The sequence below is a fragment of the Geotrypetes seraphini genome, chromosome 12, assembly GCF_902459505.1.
Source record: "Geotrypetes seraphini chromosome 12, aGeoSer1.1, whole genome shotgun sequence".
Classification (NCBI taxonomy): Eukaryota; Metazoa; Chordata; class Amphibia; order Gymnophiona; family Dermophiidae; genus Geotrypetes; species Geotrypetes seraphini.
Window position 1 is genome coordinate 59670083 of NC_047095.1, and position 17036 is coordinate 59687118.

A 17036-nucleotide genomic window follows, 5' to 3' on the forward strand; every position below is an offset into this window, starting at 1 on the left:
AAAAAAGTAGAAAATCGCTGGACAACCCCCCCACACACAGATAAATCGAGGCGAATTTGAACCCGCCTTTGCATAACTTCAGCGGCAGCATCGGGGAGAACGGCGATCTGAGGGGGGGCGGCAAAAAGAGAAGCCTTTATGTAATGAAAAAGAAGAAGATCCTCTCGGCACATACCGATTGCGCGTGCGCGGCCCCCTCCCTACCTACGGCCAACTCTATCTCCCTCCCCCTTACCTGCGATTTGGCCAGAGGGAGGGGGCTGTGCGCGATCGGTGACCGCGCACCTTCCCTCCCTTAACTGTGGGGCCAAGGCCATTCACTGCTCCATGGGGCAGTGGATGGCCTTGTCCCTGTAGTGAGCACTTTTCCCCCCCACCGTTTCAACGGGTTACTCGCGGCTAGCTGTGGGTAACTGCCCCCGTGTCATTCTCTACCCCTTATCAAGCTAAGCATTTTTCATAACGACTAGATTTTTTTTAGAGAATCTAACTTTGGTCTTGGGCCTATGAAACTGCAGAGTTATATATGGCATATGGTTTAGTATCATAAAACTGTTTCCTCTCATGTTGCAAGAGACACATGTGGACCAATTTGGGAATATTTGGCTGTCCTCAGAGGTATGTGCATTATTTTCTTGGCATCTACTTTCTAGAACAGCAACCACTGTGCCTGTTGCCTTAGGGTGTTTTGCAGAATTTTGTCTCTAAAATCGAACAGTTGCTTAGCAGCGACTAATGCAGATTGCTACCTGGAAAAAAAAAGGTTGTGATCCTGTGGGAGAAGGGGTTGTTCCATGTGCAAGGCTGAACAATAAATGTCTGTTGATCATGAACATAAATTATGGTAGTTGTAAGAGGACAAAACAAATCCCTTAAGAAAATATTTTGTCCTTATGCTGTACCTCAGTTATAATTAATAAAAGAAACTACTCCACCAATTGCATCAATATGCCTTCTTTTCATGCCTAAAAAGCATGACTATTGTTTGTTCCACTACTGATAAAAAGGATAAAGAATATTAAAAAAAAAAGATAAAAAGGAGATAACATCTGTTTAAAGCACTTCTCACTGTTGAGTCACTTTCTGGGGAAGAGATGCTTGATTTTCATGTACATGAGACCTGCAGAGCCTTTAAGTTGCTCCACTTGCTACATAAAATCACCTTTTTACTCTCTCTTTTAGTATTTATTGAAAATGAATCACTCAGCTCAAGCTATGCTCCTATATAAGCCAGAAAATGTGGTACAAGAGCTCAGCCAAGGCACTCACATTCATGTAAAACCATGGAACCCAAAATTTACAGCTTATGTAATCTTACTCAAAAATAAGAGACACGTTTCCAAATAAGTTGCTCATCTCTGATGCTTATACTCTTTCAATTCATTTTCTTCTGCCATATCTTTAGCTCTACTCCAACTCCTCCTTTGTCTCCTCCCATATTTTTCTTCACTCCTAATTTATTCCTTTTTTCAGTCTCTTACCTATGTAGCATACGTGATACAGCTAAATTCACGACTGTAGGACATATGGGGTTTAACTCAGGATACTTGGCTTTTGCAGGCTTTGTGATAGAGACTGCTTTAGTGCACATGGTTGAACAACGGAGAAGATTTCTAAATAGTAGAGCTGATTTCGTTTTGGTGTCTTTAGATCTCTCTTCATGTTAACGCCAGTTATTAGACCCTATACTAAACAGATTTATTAAAATTAGTGCCATTTGCTCTGCCGCGAGAGAAGAGGACTCGGAGGCAGCTGCGTCCAGCGAGGGAGGGCGCCAGAATTTAAAAAAGGTACCTGCTGTTGGTTCTCATGGGAAGCGGTGAGGGACCAGCAGGCAGCCTTATGCTCTGCGGCAAGAGAAGAGGACTCAGAGGCAGATGCGTCCAGCGAGGGAGGGCGCCAGAATTTTTAAAAGTTACCGGGGGGAGGGGGGTATGATTTAAAAACATACGGGGGGCTGGCTGCCACTACACATGCCTACCACTAGATGTGCCCTGTACCCTGTCCCGGCCTACCACTAGACCACCAGAGGGGGAACAGGGCACACCATTTGGTTCAGAATTTTGTTTTCTTGGGTTTTCCTCCTCTACAGGTGGGTCCGCCTTATAGAGCGAAAAATACGGTAACTGGGGACTGCAAAGCCCAGACCATGCTTCTTTAGCTTTCAGCTGGCTTAGGGCTCTCTCTGACCAGGGGGCAGTTGCCCTAGTTGCACTCCCCTAATACTATTCCTGTCATGTGTAACTGCAGTATTCTGTTAGCGTGATATTTCTTTGTACCATTCTGTAATAATTTGGCTTATTCAGTTCTCTCGATAGAGGAGGGGATATATGTGAAAGGGAGGTGAGACAGGGGATTTGTTGATCCTTGCTCTGTATTATTTGTGTTTATAAAATGACAATTGTACAGAATATTGTTTCTTTTAATACTTTAATAAAATAATTTCCTTAGAAAATCATAACTATTCCAGGCTTGTGTTGATGGGATAAGATGGTTTGTGAGGACCTAGATCACGGGGACTGGGTGGAGACAGGGACAAATTTTTTTCCAGTGTAATTCTCTACACAGAACTCAAATGTTTCCAGTATTTCTATACAGATTTCTTGATTTTACCAGACAGACGTGATACATGTGGATTTTCTAGTTGGCATCCCTAGTAATGTGAGCTTTCCTTGACAAGACATTGACTGTGGCTCTATTGTCTATACTAGGTTGTTTATAGCCCAGTCACAGTTATTTACTATTTCAATACTCCTGAGGTGAGAAAACCTGAGCAGAAGTGTTTTATTTGGAACTGCTACAACCATTTTTGAGTTTGAACTCTAAAGATCCAGTTCCCCATATTTTAATGTGCCAAACACTTAGCTTGCTTTAGGATATTATAAGTGGCTGATGCTAAAAAGTCATATTTTGCCTCAGAAATAGCCAAGCACACATTTGACATTAAGAAACTTTTCCAGATAATACGCACCATTACTGCCTCCCCCCCAAAGATCAGATGCTGCGACTTCGAACACCCAACACACCACCCAAGAGCTAGCTAACTACTTCCAAGACAAAATCAAGAGTGTACGAGCAGAAATCAACAAGGTATCAAGTACTATACAACCAAAGATTCAAGCTGACCTGCTATCACTGATCCCTGCAAAGTAGACCAAATCTAAAACACCTTCAAAATTCTCTCCCCTGAAGAGATTCTCCCTCAATTATACAAGTTATCTACCAAAAGCAGCATACTAGACATATGCCCGTCTCATTTATACATCCATATTCCACATGAACTTATTCACTGGCTGTCTTCGATGATCAACAACCTCCTACAGAAAGGCCAACTTTCCACCCAAATGGGTCATATCATTCTCACTCCCATCCCGAAAAATCAAGGAGGTGACCTATCTGCTCACCAAACTATTCAAAACACTGGTCAGTAAACAACTCGCGAACTACCTAGAGAAATTCTCCTGCTTACATTCCTTCTAGGATGGCTTCAGCACAGAAACACTACTGCTCACACTAACCACCAGAATACATCAATCCATCTTCCTACAGTTTGACATATCTGCTGCATTCAACTCTGTTGACCATCAGCTACTACTGAATAAACTCAGCGAGCTATGTCTAACTGGAACCATCCTCAGCTGGTTCAATGAGTTCTCGACAAACAGAGAATACTGTGTATGGAAAGATGGAACCTACTCCCAAAGCTGGAAAGTGGACTGTGGGGTACACCAGAGATCCGCACTCTCACCAGTGCTCTTCAACATTTTTAAGAGCTCCCTAGATCAGGGGTGTCCAATAGGTCGATCGCGATCGACCGGTAGATCGCCAAGGCAAAGTGAGTCGATCACGGAGCCCATCCCAGGCTCCGAGATAGACTCACTTTGTCTTGGCGATCTACCGGGCCGATCAGCCTTCCTCTCCCCGATGTCAATTCTGCTGTCAGAGAGGAAGTTCGGGCCAGCCAATCGCTGTCTGGCTGGGCCGGAACTTCCTCTCCGATGGCACAATTGATGTCGGGGAGAGGAATGCTGGTTGGCCCGACGCAGGGCGGTTGGGGCGGCGGCGGCTTTGAAGCCTGTTTCCCGATGGCAGCGGCGGCTTGGAGGAAGGCATGAAGAAAGAAAGAAAGAAAGGGGGCAGAGAGACAGAAGGACAGAGAGACAGAAGGAAAGAAGGGAAACAGAAAAAAAGAAAGGGGGCATGAACAGAGAAAAAAAAAAAGGGAGAAAGAAAGGTCAGGGAGAGAGGAAGAAAAAGTTGGGGGAGAGAATGAGGTCTGGAGGAGAGGAAGTATACAGGCTGAAAGCAAGGAAGAAAGATTGGATGCAAAGTCAGAAGAAGAAAGTGCAACCAGAGACTCATGAAATCACCAGACAACAAAGGTAGGAAAAATGATTTTATTTTAAATTTAGTGATCAAAATGTGTCTGAATTTATATCTGCGGTCTATATTTTGCACTATGGCCCCCTTTTACTAAACCACAATAGTGGTTGTTAGCACAGGGAGCCTATGAGCGTCGAGAGCAGCGCTGGGCATTCAGCGCAGCTCCCTGCGCTAAAAACTGCTATTGTGGTTTAGTAAAAAGAGAGGGGGTATATTTGTCTATTTTTGTATGGTTATTACTGAGGTGACAGTGCATAGTCATCTGCCTTGACCTCTTTGAAAAAACCCCAGAATAGGAATGATAATTAACATTTTCTCTGCGTACAGTGTGCTTTGTTGTTTTTTTTTTTTTTATTTTATTGTTGGTAGATCATTTTGACTTGATCATTTTAAAAGTAGCTCGCAAGCCCAAAAAGTGTGGGCACCCCTGCCCTAGATAATCTCACCATCACTAACAGAGAAATTTATTTCTCTTAATCCTTCTTTATACCAATGCTGGGGATTCCACCAAAAAAGTGTCCAAAGGAATTGAAAAAATGTACTCCTGGGCAACATCTAACAAACTGAAACTAAACACAGCCAAGACCAAGCTTCTCTGGTTCCAAACTACCACACCTGCCACCCTTACTCTACCAACCGGTACAACACTAAACATCAAAAGGACCTCAAAGTTACTAGTAATCCTACTAGACTCCACACTATCCTATGCACCCCAAAAATTCAATCTCTGGGGAAAAAAACCTTTTACAGCTTAAGGCAGCCAAGACTGGTCAAACCATACTTCTACAATAACCACTTTGCAATCCTGGTTCAATGCTAATCCTAACCCAACTTGACTATTGAAACTCCCTTTACACAGGCCTATCCTCTACGCAAATGTACACGCTCCTACTGATCTAGAACACTGAAATCAGGCTGATTTTTGGCTTTAAAAAATATGACCATGTTTCTGCTCATTACACACATTCCACTGGTTGCCTATAAAGGCCTGAATCTTGTTCAAACTAGAGAATGACACAATGACTGTTTTCTGCGGTAGCCTGCAGGAACAGGGGAAGAAATCCACTAATTCCAAGGGTATGGGGACAAGGCCATTTCACTGTCTCGTAGAGCAGTGAATGGCCTTGTTCCCACTGAAAAGGATCTGCTACGAGTTGCCTCCCTTCTCACCCCTCCAGGACAGTAGCCCCCTTCACGATTGTGGGGGGAGCAGCAGCCCCCCTCGCGAGTCCAGCAGTCCCCCTCCCTCTCTATCGTAGGTCCAACAGCCCTCGCATCCTCCCTCCCTGACTCCCTGAAACCTCCCCCCCCAACAACAATTATCCTGGGTTGGCGCCGGGGCTGGCCTACCAGCCAATTGGAAGCTTCCTGCATGCAGTGCTGCTCCGGGAACCTTCTTGACATCAAGTCCCTCCTTCCGATGTAACTTCGGCAAGAAGGTTCCCGGAGCAGTACTGCATGCAGGAAGCTTCCAACTGGCTGGTCAGCCCGCCCTGGTAGGCGCAAAGTGGCCAACTCGGGAGAGTTGCGGATTTTTTGTGTTTGGTTTTGGTTTTATACCGCTGGTGTTCGGGGTGCTAGGGAGGGAGGGTGAGAGGGCTGTTGGATCTGTGAAAGGAAGGGAAGGAGGGGGCTGCTGCTGCACCCGCAAAGGAGGGAGGAGTTTGCTAGGGCTGCTGTATGGCTGGAACTGAAGGCAAGAGAGACAATTACTTGATCTAGTTTGGTGATTGAAGGGAGAAGGGAAATGGGTGCTGGGCCAATGTGGTGGGTGGAGTGGAGCTGGAGGGAATGGAGAGGTGCCAGACCCACATCTGGGCACTGAAGGGAGAGGATAGAGGTGTTGGACACATGGGAAGGGGGCTAGAGGGAAGCGAGAGAGGTGCAGGACCTGCAGGGAGGAAGAGAGAGAAGGGAAAGAGAAAAGCTGAACTAAGATGAAGGAAGAGTGAGTGAAATATTGACATTAGCAGAGGTAGAGAGGAAAGAGAGAGTGAGAGATGCATTTTTATAAGGTAGTAAGAGAGGGGAAAAGCTGGAGACAGGGAGATATACAAAAAGAGGGGAGATGGTGGGCATGGATGGAAGCATAGTAACAGGGACAAAAAGGGGAATACTGCATGGGGTGGTATATGGACACAGAGGGGTAATGCTAGACATGGTAGGGTATATGGAAACAGAGATTGTTGCTTGACATAGTGGAGAATAAGAATGCAGAAGGAAGATGCTGGCCTGGGAGGATGTAGAGGAGTGATACTGCACACAGGGGGAGGGGGGTCATAGAATGGAGAGATGAAGAAGGCAGAGAGATGGGCACAGGGGAAATACTAGAAAGGGACGTATAGGAGACAGAAAAGGAAGAAGCATGCTGAACGTGGGGAAAAACATACACAGAGATAGAAGATGGATGGTGAGCATGAAGAAAGAATACATGTCAAATGGTCAGGAGACTCTGGCAAGTGAGTTAAGAGTAGACAGACGGAAAACAGAAACCAGACCCTGAGAACAATGTGATATGAGGAATAAAATGACCAGACAACAAAAGGTAGAAAAAAAATTTCTATTTTGTGATTAGAATATATCAGATTTGAAATATGTATCCTGCTAGAGCTGGTGTTAGACATAACTGGGGACTGCAAAGCCCAGGCTGTGCGTTTTTAGCTTCCAATTGGCTTAGGGCTCTCTTTGACCAGGGGGTACTTACCCTAGTTGTTCTCCCCTAACACTATTCCTGCCATGAAGTATTCTGTTAGCTTGATTTTTCTATGTAGCATTCTGTAGTAATTTGACTTCAGTCTTCTCGAGAGCGGAGGGGATATTTGTGAGGAGGAGGAGAGGGGAGACAGGGGTTTTGTTGATCTTTGCTCTGTATTATTTGTGATTTATAAAATGACAATTGTACAGAATATTATTTCTTTTTATACTTTAATAAAATAAGTTCAGTATAAAACTATTTGAGGTTGTATGGATGGGATCAGTTCAAGCTCTCAGGCATAATACACATATGTGAAACACCAATGCTCCTGAGCACATAATCCACCTGTCCTCCTCTTCATCATTTGCCTCAACCAGGGTACGTAATACCCACCAACTGATTATCCCCTCATCTAAAGGAGTGAAGTACAAACAAATTTTCAACACCCTTTTCACATACACCGCCACAAAAACCTGGAACTCTCTCCCATCCTCCATAAGAACAGAGCCAAACTATCTCATCTTCAGGAAAAAGCTGAAAACCGACTTATTTGACAAACTCCTTGCAACTTAGAGCCACTGCAGCAGCCCCTCACATGGTAACTCAGTTGTTTTCTACCTGAAGCTTACAAGCTTCCCTAATAAGGTATCGTATCTTCCTTCTCTGTATTGTAAAATTTTGCTACATGGGCCTCTTAACCTGTAAATCGCCTTGAATTTGTTCTGGAAAAGTGCGATTAAGAAGTCCTGATTAGATTAGATAGTTCACGCTATAGCTGGATGAAGGTTCACGACACAGATACTTGGAAAATGCCGGAAGGATAATTCTATAAAACAAAAGTTAATCTTATAACATCTCCTTTAATGAGGTTCTCAGTTTGATAGAGTCAGTTATTCTGCTCCTAAGCTCAGCTGGGTTTGGGGATGTTCACAGCCCCTCGTGAGAAAGGTATGTTCTTACTTCACAATGACATTTAGTGGCCTCATTCAAAGTTTAACATTACAGGATTCCAAGCAATCTCCAAAAGTCATTTATTCAAATAAATCAGCTATTTGATATCTGCTCACAGTTTCTGCAGGTAAAAAAAAGATTGATCTCGCACACAAACACAAAATGAAGTTTAATAATTAAAATTTGTATGATGTCCCATTACACTGTTTTATAGGGTTTAATAATTGAGTTCCTATGAGCATCGGGAGCAGCGCAGGCCATCCTGCACTAGAAACTGCTATCGCTGTTTCGTAAAAGAGGGGGTAAGTGTTAACTAAGACCCCTGCACCAATTCATGGTAACTTGGTTTATTCCTTATTCTTCTTACAATGTGTAATTATTCTAGAACTAAATGTAGAATAACTGCCAATTGTGTTATGTTAGTTAGCCATTCCAGCCCATCTAGATATGTCTAGCCACAATTAGGACATACACCACAGAAGTCTGCCCAGCACTGGTCTTGTTTTCCAATTACTGGAGTTACTTCTAAGCACTATAGGACAACCCAGCCCGTCTAGCTTTCATGATACCCCGAATGAATATGCATGAAATAATTTTGCATGCCCTGCCTCCACTGTATACAAATCTATTTCTTGCATATTCATTGTGGATATCTGGGTTAAGAATCCTTTTTCTAGAGTGAATACAAAGAGCAGTGAATCTGGTGGGACAGAACATTCACTGATTAATTAGAATATATGCATGAAAAGAAGAATAATATACTGTACTTGCCTTCCTCTGGTCATCATCTTTGCAGGACTGAAATTTGTCATCAAACAACTAAGAGAAAGAATGCACGGTTAGGATGCTAGATTTACCACACTGATGTACAGCAGCTATCAATTAGGTTATAGTAACTTCCAAAAGGGTCTTTATTTCAGTCAAACCTTGAAACAATGCACATACTAGGCAATTTTAAGGCAATGGTTGATTTATTTGAAAATGTGTGGCACACCTTGTTTAAATGTGTTGCAATATATGCTAACAAAAGAACGTATGTATTTTGTGCCACGTTCAATGCACACTATTTAAACTTTTGACTTCTTAAAGGTTTTAATTAGATGGCACGGTCTACTTTAAGTAAATCAACAAAACAGAAGGAAAAGAGCTGGCACCAAGTCACAAGAAAGGGAGTGTAGTGAGCTAACAGAAGGATTGGAATCTATCATCCTGCTTTCTCAAGTTATTTCATTATTTTTATCCATTTCACTCTATAGGATCTTGCAAAAAAAACAAAACACCCCAAAAAAACCAACAAGCAACAGCAGCATCACAACAGAAATGTAAGGTCTTGCACATAGGGAAGGGGAACTCCATGTACAGCTATACGATGGGAGGGAGGGTACTGGGGAAAGGCAACCAAGAAAAAGATCTGGGGGTATTGGTGGATAACACAATGAAGCCGGCGGCGCAATGTGCAGCGGCTTCAAAGGCGGCGAACAGAATGTTGGGCATTATCAAAAAAGGTATCACTACCAGAACGAAGGAAGTTATCCTGCCACTGTATCGAGCAATGGTGGCCCACATCTGGAATACTGCATCCAATACTGGTCGCCATACCTCAAGAAGGACATGGCAGTACTCGAGAGGGTCCAAAGGAGAGCAACGAGGGTGATAAAGGGCATGGAGAACCTTTCATATGCCGAACGGTTGGACAAGCTGGGGCTCTTTACCCTGGAAAAGCGGAGACTGAAAGGGGACATAATAGAGACTTATAAAATCATGAAAGGCATAGAGAAGTTGGAGCGGGACAGATTCTTTAGACCAGCGGGGACAACAAAAACAAGAGGTCATTCAGAAAAACTGAGAGGAGACAGATTCATAACGAATGCAAGGAAGTTCTTCTTCACTCAATGGGTGGTAGACACCTGGAACGCGCTTTCCCGGAGAGGTGATAAGACAGAGTACAATTCTGGGGTTCAAAAAGGGACTGGATGACTTCCTGGAAGCGAAGGGGATAACAGGGTAGAGATAGAGGTTTACCTTACAGGACATTAAGCGAACAGGGTATGGACATTTAGGTTAGGTAGGGAACACTTACAGGTCATGGACCTGGGGGGGCCGCCGCGGGAGCGGACTGCCGGGAACGATGGACCCCTGGTCTGACCCGGCAGAGGCAATTCTTGTTCTTAGTAACAGAATACCACATAGTGCATTCCAACTACATGCTACATGTATATACAGAGACAGTATGCACAGACCTAGAGAAGGAGGTTTGACAACTAGTGTTGCTGCTGCCAGCCAGTGAGTAGCCCTCTGGCCAGTGATGCTGCTCAGAAATGCTCAGGTAGGTCATCTGCACTTTATTCTGGAAGATCAACATTTTCTGCCTGCCTGGAGGATACTGTAGAAAAATGGCTAGGATGCTGAGCCTGGCCCCACCCACAGCAGGTACTATTGCTTATCTGAGCCATTATAACTCCTATTTAGGGTCAACCGATAGGGCCAGTCCCTTTACGATTCCCTTTGCGTTGCCAGTTCCAGTACGCAGGAGACTGACTGTTCTATTAGGTAATGTTTATTTTTAGTTTGGTTTATTTTCTGACCTGGCATTAACATAAAGGTTAAATACTATAATCTTTATTTTTTGTTTGGTTATGGAGTGGCTGTCGAGATGTCTGACCAAAGTATACCTGATACTACTGCTATTATTTCTATAGCGCTACCAGACTTAAGCAGCGCTATACAGTCACAAAGACAGACAGACCCTGCTCGAAAGAGCTTAAGGCAATACCTGTGCTCTAGAGCAGTGTTTCCCAAGTCAGTTCTTGAGTACCCCCTTGCCAATCAGGTTTTCAGGATATCCACTATGAATGTGAATGAAACTGATTTGCATACACTGCCTCCATTATATGCAAATCTCTTTCATGCATACTCATTGTGGATATCCTGAAAACCTGACTGGTAAGGGGTAACCCAGGACCAACTTGGGGAAACACTGCTCTAGAGCAGTGGTTCCCAACCCTGTCCTGCAGGACCACCAACCAGTCAGGTCTTCAGGATAGCCCTAATGAATATGCATGAGAGATATTTGCATATAAAGGAGGTGACAGGCATGCAAATCTGCATATTCCTTAGGGCTATCCTGAAAACCTGACTGGCTGGTGGTCCTCCAAGACAGGGTTGGGAACCACTGCTCTAGAGGACTGGGTCTCGACTTGGATTCAAATTTGAGTAGGCCAATGTCAAGACCATCTGGTGATATGTTCATCATAACTGCAGGATAGTCATACTGGGAACAGAAAGGAAAATAATTTATAAAATAGTGTAGGATTAGGAATTATAGTTTTTGTACAAGGCAGATCACAAAATCAAATACACAATACGTGCATTACCATACCACAAAGCAACTGATTGAAAATGAGCACCTGTCGTATGTCAATCGCTACTTACAGAATTGTAGCTAGCAAGGACCCTAGGCACGGGAAATGTAGGCCAGGGTTTTACAGGCCTAATGATGCTGAAGTCCAGTGCTTCCATTAAACATACCCATTTCTGGGCTTTGGCGCCATGGACTCAGATGCCGGTCCCAGAAGGAGTCCAATTTTTTAAATGAGTTTTTAATTGGTTTTTAATGGTACAACCAATTATTATGCCACTTAAAGAAAATTAAAACACTTAAGTTAGGTGCAATCTAGGCATCTACTGGCGCCTAACATTTGGCAACTTTTTGAGAATCTGGTCGTTAGTGTCTAGATCCAACCCCTGTGCATTTTTTGGGATGTACCTTAAGAGGAAGCACACTTAAGACAGACACACTGGTGCCAATCCTTTGCTACTATTTTAGAACTAAGACAGGTCGATTCTATTCAATTTATTCATGAGCCCACTGGGACACATCAAAATGGAAGATGAAACTGTACTAACTTATGCCGATGACATTCTCCTCCTCATCCCCATAACCAAAAACTATCCTAACATTGCTTAAAAATCTCAAACAATATAGATAAAAAGTCAAACCTGGGCAATGAACAAGCTGAAACTGAACGCCACTAAGACCAAAGCCATTGGTTTCCGTACTGCACAACAGAATGTAATTTCTAACCTCACTCTTCCATCAGGCATCACTCTCATCATGGAAAAATCCACCCAGGTACTAGGATGCATCTTAGATGACACTCTCATAATGGAACCACAAATTTCTAACCTTCGGAAAAAGACCATCTACACTATGCGTCAACTGCGACTCACAAGACCATACTTCCACCCACACCATTTTGCTCTGATCGTTCAGATGATGGTCCTACCTCAACTGGACTATTGTAACTCCGCCTACCTTGGCATCAACACTACTCTCATCCGCAAACTGCAACTCATCCAGAACACAGCCGTTAGACTAATCTACAAATTAAAGAAATTTGATTCACTAATAACCTTCATCAGGCAACTACATTGGCTCACAATTTCATCCCGGATAATTTTCAAATTGTCATGTATCCTACACCAGATTCTATACGGAAACTCAGCAGCCCCTCTTATTCAATTATTCTCTGCTGCTTGGTCAACATCAAAAAGAATCCTTAACAGAATCCAACTGAACCTGCCATCCACAAAATACCTCCACTACAAATGAATTTTCCACTCTATGTTAACTTATCTGGGTGTAAAAACCTGGAATGACCTACGAGAAACCATCAGGAAAGAAACAAACTACACTACATTCAGAAAAAACCTGAAGACTCACCTCTTTGACAATTAATTGTCTTCAATTCTATATAGCACCCCCTACTTCTAGGTCCCTCCTCTTTCTTCTCCATGCCCCTTTCCCCCACTACTTTCCCCTTCCTCTTTGATCTGTCGCCTTGAGCCTGTATAGGTATGTGTGACTCATAAATGGAAGATTAGATTAGATCATCATAACACACATCATTCAGAATCCCGTAGGAGATTCTCAAATAGGATCAACTTTTATTCCATTATGTTGGTTACCAGCTTCTGAGGGACCTCAACTAGATAGGATTTGTCCCCCTAACTATAAAATCAGTCACTGCCTGAAATTTGGCAAGAGAAGGGGAACTGGTTGTCTGTATCCTTAAGGCATTCTTGCTCTATAACAGATTTGGAATGCTTAACAGTGGATATATGTCTACTTTGAAACTTCCAATTATCTCCCTTTGAAACATTATACACATATGCAGATGACATCTTTGTCCTTCTTGAGATAGATTCCTCACTGAGAATATAACAGCATGCATAACGAAACTCCAATCCTGGGCCCTCACTGTACAAATGAAGCTGAATGAGTCCAAAACAAAATTACTTTGGCTTGGCCCAAAATTAGATCAGCTACCCACACTCATTTCATTACCTTCTGGTCCTACACTGCAGATTGAATTCTCAAGCAAAGTTTTGTGCGTCATTATTGACTCTACGCTTTCATTTAATGACCATCTCAACATGTTGAGTAAAGTGAGATCCTGCTTCCACCAACAACAATTTTGCTATCCTTGTACAATCAATCATTCTTTCCAGTCTGGACTACTACAACTCCAGCTATCTAAGTCTAACCAAGAAAAGTCTCCAAAGACTTCAGCAGATCCAGAATACTACGGCTAGGTTGATCTTCGTAAAAAGTAAATTTGATCATGCTTCCCCGCTTCTGTCAAAACTTCACTGGCTTCCAGTAATTTCTAGGGTTCACCTTAAGTGTGCCTGACTAACATTCAAGATCTTGCATGGCATTCTTCCTCCTCTAATTCCACTATCTTGGAACTCTACGAGACCTGACACTAGCAGATCCATCCTAAAACTTAAACTATCTTTCCCCTCGCTAAAAGGCATTATCTATGCTGGAAAATTAGGGAAATCTCTTTTCTTCAAAATCACTGAGCTTTGGAATAACCTTCCTGCCCTGCTGTGGAATCGGGGCTCCTTCCAATTATTCCAAAAGCATCTGAAAACTTGTCTATTCTCAAAAATGTAAATCTCGCTACCCTCTTTATAATCACTAACTTTCATTATGTTTTTCCTTCCTTATATTAAAGTTCCTGTAAACCGTGCCGAGCTCCATCTCTATGGAGAGGATGCGGTATATAAACTTAAGGTTTAGTTTAGTTTATTAGTTTCTATTTCAAGAACTCAAAAGGTCTGTCCAGAGTATTGCTTCCAGTATATCCTCAGTTGGGTGGTTTGGGGTGTTTCAAGACCTATCCCCACTCTCTTGGTTTGGTATTATTACATCTTACAGCTCATTTCATGAGCTATCTGAATTGTCTGGAACATGGTATATTAACAAAATACCTGCTTGTTCATTATACTGAGGAGGGAGGAAGCCAAGATGGATAGAAAAAGTTTTAACTTGCTACCCCACCCTTAAATCTTGTGAAATAAAGTACAGGCAGTACCTGGGTAATGAACATGTTTATGTTTATTAGTATTTATAGACCGCTGTTCGATACATCATCATAGTGGTTTACATAGTACTAAACAACTCCATCATCAATAGGAAAATAAAAATACAAAAAATAATAAACAGTGTAAGATTCTAATTAAAATAGAGAACCACCCCCAAAAAAAACACAACCCATAAGATTATAAAACTTAAAATACGATTATAAAAGCAGCAACTGCAAATCTCTCCCCCCAATGTTTGTATCAATATAATAATAACTTTATTCTTATATACCGCCCATCCATAAGGTTCCGGGCGGTTCACAAAGAAGAAAAACTGTACAATCAGTGAAGTATACATAAAATTCTGTAAAGCATAATAGTAAAATAGTACTTTATTTAGCAAACTTGTCAAACAAGTATGTTTCTAAAAACATTATAAAAATACATTTGAAAAATCAAACGGCTTAACCAAAAATTTATTTTTTCTAATTGAAAGCAAATGTCTTATTCAAAAATCTCTTGTAACGACAAGCCTTAACAGAAGGGTACATAAACATATGATACTAAATATCCCCAAATATTCCTTCCATGTCCCAACACGCTCCTCTCCCTCCCTCCATTCTGAGTCCCAAGTTCGTGCCTCCCTCCCATGGGCATTTACCTTTTTCTAGCCGGCTCCCTCCTCTTCCTTCCAGTCACACACTTGTTTCTCTTGACAAAGCCACGGGTAGTAGCTCTTACACGCTGCATGTGGCTGACCCAGAAGCCTTCCCTGATGTCAGAGGGAAGGCTTCCAGGTCAGCCTTGGGCAGTGTGTAAGAACCGCTACCTATGGCTTTGCCAAGAAAAACTTGTGCGCAGATAGAAGGAAAGAAGAGGAGGGAGTCAGCCACAAAAGGTAAACACCTGAACTTGGGACACCGAGTGGAGGGAGGGAGAGGGGCACGTTAGGACATGTTTATAGCTTGGCATGGGTTTTTTGTAACTACCAGACACATACAGTGCTGGATTGTAGAACTTGGGGTATGAATGGAGGGAAGGAAGGAAAGAGGGACAGGCCATGAATTTGGGACACAGAATGAAAGTAGAGAGGGAGGGAAGCACACTACCAAAACCCTTATCGACGCCCTCATCACCTCACACTTATACTACTGAAACTTGCTACTATCAGGCCTTCCGCTTAGCCATCTTGCTCACTTCCACTCTGTCCAGAATTCAGCTGCATGACTCATATTCCATGAGAGTCGCTATACTCACATTACCCCTCACAAAGTCACTTCATTGGCTTCCCATCCATTTCTGAATGCAATTCAAACTCATCTTACTGACCTACAAATGCACTCATTTGGCTGCCCCTCACTATCTCTCTTCACTTATCTTCCCCTATGTTCCCTCCTCGTGAGCTCTGCTCAGCTGCTATGTCTCTCCTATCTGTGCCCTTCTCTTCCTCTGCCAACTCCAGACTATGTCCCTTCTATCTTGCTGTGTCCTATGCCTGGAACAAGCTGCCCAAATCCCTACAGCGGCCTCCATCTCTGGCAGTGTTCAAGGCCCAGTTAAAAGGCCACCTTTTTGAGCCTGCTTTCAACTCCCAACTCCTCTCACCTTGGGCTCTGCAAACCTTAACCCTATATAATCACGTCTATCTGGCCAAGTTAGACTGTAAGTTCTTCTGAGCAGGGACTGTCTTTAACTGTCAAAATGTACAGTTCTGCGCAGGCCTTTCAACGCTATATAAGTGATAAGTAGTAGTAGGAGGAATGGAGGGAGGGAAAGAGATGCTGAGGTGGCGGAGGGAATAGAAAGGGAGAATTGTTGGGCATGAGTGTCCGAATGAGAGGGAAAGAGATGGTGCACATGGGGAAATGAAGAAATAATTATTGGGCATAGGGAGGGAGAGAGAAGAACTACAGTACTGTACTTTATTTTGTACTTTATGTTTCTTTAATGTTTTTACAAACTGTGTACTGTACAGGAAAACAAACAACACACATCCGAGTTACCTACAAATTCAACTTAAGAATCATTTTAAAAACGGAACTCGTTCTTAACCCAGGGACTGCCTGTACATAAATACCATTTAAACTACAGAATAATTTAAAATTTTCCAGCAAGAACAAAAGATTATTGACAAACTGTTTATTTCTGCTTTTCCTATTCTTGAGGTCTAATTTCTGAAGGCTTTTCTCCCAATGTGTGTAAGGTTAAAAAAAAAATAGCAAAATTTAGAATATTAGATTGCTATGTCTATTAAAACATAAGTGTGTTTTCTTACAACTAAGAGAGCCTAACTGAAAACTAGGAGATTCTAATCATTTTATTACCGTCAAATTTAAGGAAGAAACTACTGTACCTTTAGCTGATCTATCAAAATCTGCAAATAGGCATCAGATTCTGTAAGTTTCTTATCAAAATCCTGAACACTGGGAACAAATCCTGAATCTATACCCTGCAAAAACAAAGATTCAATTAGTGACAATAGCAGCAAAAACCACATAAGCCCCGTCATGTCAAAAGTTTATTAGTTGATACTAATAGAACTATCTATTTAGCAGTAATCACTAAAAATAACTTTTAAACACTGCACAACTTAAACCTATATAAACACATACCTTCAGCATTTATGTAATTTTAT

The 17036-nt window shown here is 42.4% G+C and overlaps 1 protein-coding gene across 1 annotated transcript in view; it reads right to left on the minus strand.

Annotated features, from left to right (window-relative positions):
* Positions 1 to 17036, minus strand: part of OSBPL9 (oxysterol binding protein like 9) — a 187061-nt gene that overhangs the window by 85820 nt on the left and 84205 nt on the right. The window contains 2 exon segments of the mRNA XM_033915815.1: positions 8801 to 8848; positions 16755 to 16850. Coding sequence (XP_033771706.1) covers positions 8801 to 8848; positions 16755 to 16850 — 144 coding nt within the window.